Below are 8,109 nucleotides of genomic sequence, written 5' to 3'. Positions count from 1 at the left end.
AGGAGATAAAGAGGTTAGGGGAGGAAGAGAAGAGGAGGGAGTTCATAAAGGGATATGGTTAAGGAGGAGGGAGAGAGGGAGAGAGAGAGAGAGAGAGAGAGAGAGAGAGAGAGAGAGAGAGAGGAGAGAGAGAGAGAGAGAGAGAGAGAGAGAGAGAGAGAGAGAGGAGAGGGAGAGAGAGAACTATAGAGGGGACATATAAATAGGTGAGAGACCTAGATTGTGAGAGAGGAGTGAGATAGATAGAGGGGGATAAAGAGAGGTGGGTAATGAGACCTATATGCAAAGGTAGATAGGTGGAGAGGAAGGGAGGGAGAAACCTAGAGAGGGGAGAGAGGGCGGGTTGGAGAGTTAATGAACTAGACAATGAAGATAGAAAATAAGAGAGGAAGAGAGATAATGAGAGAGTGGGGGAAGGAGATATAAATGGAGAGGGGAAGAAAGGAAGGGAGAGATCTAGGGAGGAAAGGGAGATAGAAGAACACATAGATGAGTAAGAGGGGATGGATGGAGAGGTAGAAATGGAGGGAGTGAGAGACCTAGAGAATGAGGAGATGGATCTAGGTTTGGAGAGAGAGAAGAGATGGAGAGTGTTCATAAATAGATAGGGCCAAGGGAAAGGGAGAGAAAGGAGGAGAGGAAGGGAGAGAACAAGAGGGTGGACAATTAGATAAGTGAGAAACCTTGAGGGGGAGAGAGAGATGGGTAATAATATAGGGAGGGAGAGGTAGTGAGGTGAATAGGGAGGGAAGGAGAGCCCTAGATATGGGGAGAGAGAGGATAGAAGGGATCGGTAGTGAACAAGAGAATTGAGTGGGAGGGGAGAGAAATAATAAGAGAGTGAGAGAGAAGAGAGAGGAAGGGAGTCAATGATATAAATTAGGGTACAAGGAAGGGATGAACGGTAGAGAGGGTGGGATATACCTAGAGAGGAGAGAGAGAAGTGAGAGAGACAAGAGAGGGAGAGAGATACGTGTAGAGTTTAGGGAAGATAAAGATAGTGAGATACAGATCTAAGTAATGCTAATAGGAGCATGTTGATTACTGAAATTTGACTAAGTATGAAATTCAATATGATCCTCTAAAAACTAGAATCTACATTATAAATCCTATAGAGTTGAAACCACTCTCAAACATCTTGCCAATATATACATGAAATATAACTTAAAGTATAAAAAAGAAAAAGACATATTGAAATGTGACTTATACTTAAATGTTATATTTCATGTATATATTCTCCTCTTAGGATGGGTATAACTTGTGCCCAAGTTGAAAAATTTGCATCACAAAACCTTCAAATTGGATAATGCAAGCCATTTGGTGCTCGCCAAATGAAAAAAAAAATGACTTTTCTCATTTGGCGCGCGCCAAATGGGAAAATTCAATTTTTTTCATTTGGTGAGCACCATATTTGGTGCTCGCCAAATGGTCTGCATTAGAAACCACCAACCCTTTGGGTTGAATTATACTTGGGAATCCAACCCAAAGGGTTGGACGACCATTTCAGGCTTGAGACGTGTTTTTAATAGAAGATTAGAAAATTTCACATATTTTTGGTCGTGCTCTCCATCAGGTTTGCATGTGTTTCAATAAACATAAAAAAAATACCATAGAGACCTCAATCTCTCTCTTAGCTATCCAAGCATGTAATTATTTTCACATTTTGATTTTGTTAAGGCTTTCATCTATAATTTCTTTTGTTAGTGTGTTCGTTTTTGGTCAAAAACCAACATGCACTATTTTGGGTATAGTTTTTTACACGTTCATCAGATTTTGGAGAAACTTACATTTTTAGAAACTAGACTCCATTCTACACAATTTGAAAAAAAAGTTTTGATTTTTGATTAGTTATCAATCATTTTAGGGGGGAGCACACTCAAATTTATGTTTTTTCAAGATGTGTCCACTTCGAAAATTAGTAAAAAATCATATACTCATTAAAAAATTAGTTGAAAAAATCTGGCATAAACTACAAGGTGTTAGCTAATTTCTCACCGAAGTGATTTTAAAAATTCAAAAAAAAGTTAACATTTTAGGGGGGCCACAACATATGCTATGTTATTTTTTATCGCATAAAAATGGGATCACTTTTTTTGGCCCTCCTTTTGTAAGCCCTTAATCCACACCATTTTCAAAACAAATTAGTAGATTAGAAAGTAGACTCGAAGCACTCTGACTCTTGTTCTTGTTGCATCTTCAAATTTGGAGTGTAACTATCTTCAATTTGTCGTTGAAGTTCAGACTTTGTTGATTTCAAAAAAAAAGTGGCATCTTAAGACCTCCTTTTGGTACCACAACTTGGTGCACATACCCGAGAAATAAGAGATAACTCTCTCTTGCAAGGTATAATTGTGTTTGTTAGTTTATACTTTTATTTGATTTCCTGTGTTCAATTGGTTTGAAACTAACAATCTAACCTTTCTTTGATTTTCCCTTGCTTCAGACTCCATAGCATTCTATTTCATAGGTGGAGCCATCTGTGTCATTGTTAGTAGAGAAGAACACTCAACTGATGAAGTAGGAGGTACTATGGAAATAGTAACCATAGGCTCAATCATAGACATCTTTCCTCTTTTTTTTGGGAGTAGTCTGAGGAAAAAGGAGGATCCCTCAAAGGCTGAGAGACAAGTGTCAATAGTGAAGGGTGGGGATGCTCAAAACATTTACCCTTGCCATAAAAAGTAGGGCAAGGGATATACATAAGGATGGGAAGCTCATAGGGATAAGACTTAGACTTCAACAACATAGGTGTCTTTCCCTTTCCTATGTTAGGCATAGTCGAAGGAATGGTATCATTTGTTGGAGGTTGTGTGGTCTTTGGACAATGAGGGGTCCTACTTTGAAGAATGGTCTTGTCCTTAATTCTCGATGAGGAGGGAGCAAAGGATGAAGAATTCTATTGTATGGGAGTAGACTAAGATGGAGCAAAAAATGTAGGAGGAACTAAGGAAGCAACAAGTTTAACTGACTTAGATGCTAACTCTTTAGTTTTATACTTATAATAGGATTCATACAAAATATTGTTGTGGGGTAGCATGGCTCCAATTGAAGAAGGCCAGAAATGATCAAGACAAAAACCCCCATGTGACAGCATTGGTTTATTTCCAATATCTTGGATAGTATGCACAGTGTACTCATGAGGAAAATTTATACATTTATGTACAACTGAAGGGACTACCTCCATATAAACTAGCCAAAGAATGCATAGCTCCACTTGGAATAAGTCAAACTAGGAATGACCACAAATGTACTAGAAATTTCCTTGGGTTTAACAAGGAATGACAAAGTAGTAAATCCCATAGGAGGAATGAAGAAACCACATGTGTATATATAGTGCTCCTACACTCATCATACCTCATCCTGTGTAGCTAGTTAATGAAGAAAGCATCCTCTGTAATCTAATTAACTTTGTAAGATGGGTCAATTATAATGTCTATGATGACATTACCATTAATCCTAGTAGGAATGTAAAGAGGAGTAGGCTCTCCACAATACGATGATTCATTAGGTGTGAAATATATGATAGGAATTATAACTTTCTGACTTTGAGGGAGAGATCGAATTTATAGTCACCATATTAACATATGAGTAATTATTTGGGGAAAAGATAATGTAAGGATGTAATTAGAATAATGAGGAAAAGGATTGGTGTAGATTTGTGACTCACTGTTGGTTTTAGCAACAAACATATTAGAATTATATTTGTTATCACCAACTTGGATAGTACCGGTTTCTATGTGGTCCTAGACAATAATTCTCAAACACACGCAACACTAAATGTCATGTCTAGGCAAACAAATACTAATAGAATTTTGATGCATCATACTGATGAGTGTATGGTCTATTGTCTAGGAGTGGTCAAATATCCAGAAGGATTACCAAGTTATCTCTTAGCAACTTTTTGAAACATAGATAAGAATTAGATTGTTTAGTAAGTTTATCTAATCACATTGAGGCCTTTGTGTCTTATTATCAATTGCTTGACCTGAATGGTTATGACATTAACAATTGCCTTTTTTTTTTTGGACCCTCCAGAATAGAATGCAACTTCAAAGTTATCAACATGAGAATTTTAAATAGAAGCTCTAAATTTAGCCAACATGTGTTGATAGTCTCTGAGTGCAATACACAAGTTGGAAAAGGAATGATACTTAAGTAGATAAAATTTCTCTCTAAGTGTTGGTTGCAATTTGTTTGATGAACTTCCTTTGGAGATCACTGTCAAGGAGGGCATAAATGATCCTGCAGTAAAAAAATTGATAATGAGAAATTAAATCACTAAGTTTCTCGCATGGTTGTTTCTTATAGTGAACAAGGTCATCAATAGTGACCTTGTTTCCAATGTTTGCTTGAAACCTTAAGAGATATGCGTCCATCAACTAATTGAAAGAATGGATGGATTTATTAGATAAAAAATAGTACCATTCTAGCATGGTCCCTTTAAGCAACTGGGAGAATAGCCTAGCCAATATGTAACCCTAATGATGGAAATCACTACAGAGTGTAGTAAAAGAATTAATATGCAATTGTGGGTATCACCATTCAACTTATCGAACTTCAAGATCTCAAACCATTGAGGTGGGAGAGCATTCAAAATCCGGAGCAAGCGATGATCAATTAGCAACTTTGGTGAGATTAGCAAGTTGTGATTGCAATTGCCCCATATTTTAAAATATGGTATTTAGGATTGCATTGCCAAGAGGATGTGGATTCTCGTACTAATAGAAACTTGAGCAATGGAAACATTTCTAACACCAATGCCAACACCAACTACAGAAGCATGAACAATGGAATTAGAAATAGCAGAGCTAAGAGGTTGGTGCATATTATACCCCAAGGGAGTCTAAGAAACATCGATACTACAAATAGTGAAACTATTATTTGGATTACCAGATAAAGGATCAATAATAGGGTATGCGTCAACCATGTGGACCAATATTCCAAGCATCTTGACGTCCAACTTGGAACTAGCAAAAGTGTACAATCATTATCCCTAGATAGAGTTAAAGGAGAGCTAGAAGCAATATTGTATTATTAATGATTCCTTCTCTTTTGAAATAATAAAAGGGTTAGAAAATGATTTTGCAATGAGGTTGTCTATAGAGGAAACAATTGAATTGATAAATGGGGAAAACAATATATTCAATTTAAGATATTTTCCTACATCAAAATTGCTAGTTTCCACAAGGAATCCTACAAGCTTCCTCAATATCCAAGTGACAAGTTCATTTAATTAGATTTTTATAGACAATTTGTAGAGATCCAAAAGATGGTGGCAAGCAAGCATAATTCTATAGATTTTTTCCTCATTAAGGTGGGGGTATACTCTTGAGCTAACATGTAAAATGCCAAAATAGAATTAGAAATAATCCCTTGGGCCAGGGATTGCCTTAACGTAATAGCCACTGAATTCAATTTCATTGAAAAGATCAACCCATTGATATGGGGCATACAATAAGCACCTGCTTTTCTTTGAAGATCATTATGCCAATTTCCTTGATGAACATGAGGTCAAAATGAAGGACCATTGTAGGCTAACCATGGAGATGATTCGAGATTATGAGTTAAATATTTTTTTTTAAAGCATATTTTCCTTTACAATATCTTTGAAAAAAAATAAGGTGCAACATAAAAATATAATTTAGATCGAATTTTTTAAGTAAATGTTTCTACAACATAATTATTTACTTTAATTTTTTTGAATAGGAAAATTAAATAGATGTTTAACCTTTTAAATAATTTTAGGCTAACAATATTAAATGAACACGCTAATCAATATTAATTAGATTAGATATAACAATCGAGACAAAGAAATTGAAATAAATAAAATAAAATAAAATAAATAATGATACTTAAATTTTGATGCAAATATGTCATTTCAATGTCTTAAAATGACACATGAATATATAAAAAAATTATTAATGTTTAAAGGAATGCTCTAATATAGGGAAATGTGTCTAAGCCATTTTGTAAGTGCATGATCAATCACACATCTTTTGATCTATCTTTTGCAATTGGTATATGCAATATTTTAAATCTATATAAAAAAAATTGCATGCTTAGGAGTTTACGGATAAGAATATGTCTTTCTTTAGTCAAAATCCTTGAATACTAAGTCAATTGCTTTTAAAAATGTTCAAAGACAATATGCAAACATGTAAGAAATGCCCTAAGTGCTAATGTTCTAGTAAATGTTTGAATGACAATTCTATAAGATTCTTCTACAATTGTTAGATCTCTCAAAATGAATTAGAATTGATTGATACACAACAATTGTTTAACAAAGATATAAGAAACCCAAATTTAAACAAATAAATTTGTTTTATCTAATTATCCAATTATATTTGTTTATCTAATTATCCAATTATATTTATTTATCATATAATTTAATAAAAAAATAAAACTTATTATTACTATTGTAATAATTTAACATGAATTTTAATCCTTCTAAAAGATTATTTAGAGTTTATTATTTTCTTAAATTTAATTGAAAAAGAAACACTTGATTAATAAAAGAAACGTTAGTGTAGACACCTATATGATATGAAATACAAATCACAATGTTAAATAAAAATAAAAGATACACACAACGTTTTCCGACAATTTGTAATTTTTCCATGGATGGATGGTTTGCAAAGAAAAATTAAAATACAATGCTCTTAAATCATAGGATAATCTAAAACAGTCTTCCCTAAATGAGCTGAAATAAAAAGATAATCATTCGAGAGCTTAGAGTGCATTCCAATTTGAGCCTCTTTAAGGAAATCCATCTAATACTCCCTCGGCACTTAATTTTATGAATAAAAATATTTGATATTTACGTGCTATGTAGGACTAAGAATGTTTCAATTTCTGTCCATTACAATCCTTCTTTAACTCAACAGTCTGGAAGCGCATAAACACCCGATAAAATGTAATACGATAGCCTGCCAATTCTATCAGGACGATGGTCAATTCCACTCCCAAGTAAGTTCAAGTATCGCAACTGTGATAGGTTGCCGATGGTATCAGGAAGGATGTTTAACCTTTGACAAAATGACAAGTCTAAGTGCTGTAGCTGTGACAGATTGCCAAGGATATCAGGGAGGGTATTTAATCCTCTACAACCTCCTAAATCCAAGTGTTGCAACTGTGACAGATTGCCAAGGCTATAAGGCAGGATATTTAATCCCCTGCAACCTCCCAAATCCAAGTGCTGCAATTGTGACAGATTGCCAAGGCTATCAGGAAGGATATTTAATCCCCTACAACCTCCCAAATCCAAGTGTTGTAGCTGTACAGTAGGAAGTATAAATAAGGAAGAGAGAGAATGATCATCTAGGCCAAACAAATTTTTACTTCCATAATCTTTAATTGCCAAATGTTACCCAAAATTTTGGAATGACGTGATTTTTCCACTGCTCTACTAATCCCAATTTCAAAGCTGCAATCTTCCAACCTTAACCATACCAAACTTTGAGGAAGCATGGCTAGTGTGTCTTTTGCCATGCCTTCAATGTGCACATCCTGCAAATGAAGATATCGAAGATCAAGACTGTAAAGAAATTCAAGCCTTTGTGGACTGCTTACATTGATTTGAAGATGAGAGAAATTGTTGTTGTAGTATAGGATGCTTAAATGCTTAGGCTCCCATAGTCGGGTACCTTCTTTTTCCATTTCAGCAATGGTCCGCCCCATATCTCGTAAATGGTCATGCATATCAAATTTTTCTTCGTCATCAATCTTTATCAATGACTTCATTGAAAGATTAAATATTGCAGTGTCTACCATTCTATACAAGGATTTCCAAAAAACAATGGGAAGTGTTTTGACCTCTCCAATGAAAAAGCAAGCAATGTCCAAAAATACTTCTTTTTCTTCCTCACTAAGACCATTATAGCTGATTTTGAGCCTTTCATGAATGCCTGGGTGTAGAGCAATGTTGTGAAAGGCCTCCATCTAGCAACCTGTGTCATTCTTCTTGTCATATAAGAAGGATCCAATCACTTCCATTGAAAGAGGATGCCCCTTACAAGCTTGTACAATTTTTTTGGACAAATCCTCATAACTTGGATTTGGAGATGCTTTCAGAAAAGCATGCCAGCTGAACAACTAGAGACCTTTCTTTAT

At 35.0% G+C, this 8,109-nt stretch overlaps 1 protein-coding gene across 1 annotated transcript; it reads right to left on the bottom strand.

The window, feature by feature from the left end:
• Window positions 1–6,877: 6,877 nt before the first annotated feature.
• Window positions 6,878–7,770, bottom strand: LOC131876224 (receptor-like protein 49). The gene is made up of 2 exons (XM_059221103.1): window positions 7,450–7,770; window positions 6,878–7,273 (listed from the first exon to the last, which is right to left on the bottom strand). The coding sequence occupies exons 1-2, from the start codon at window positions 7,768–7,770 to the stop codon at window positions 6,878–6,880; spliced, it is 717 nt and encodes a 238-aa protein (XP_059077086.1).
• Between the last annotated feature and the right edge of the window lie 339 nt (window positions 7,771–8,109).

Source organism: Cryptomeria japonica, chromosome 5 (genome assembly GCF_030272615.1).
Source record: "Cryptomeria japonica chromosome 5, Sugi_1.0, whole genome shotgun sequence".
NCBI classification, from domain to species: domain Eukaryota; kingdom Viridiplantae; phylum Streptophyta; class Pinopsida; order Cupressales; family Cupressaceae; genus Cryptomeria; species Cryptomeria japonica.
Note: the sequence above shows the minus strand (reverse complement) of the source record. Positions and strands in the feature narration are given on the sequence as shown.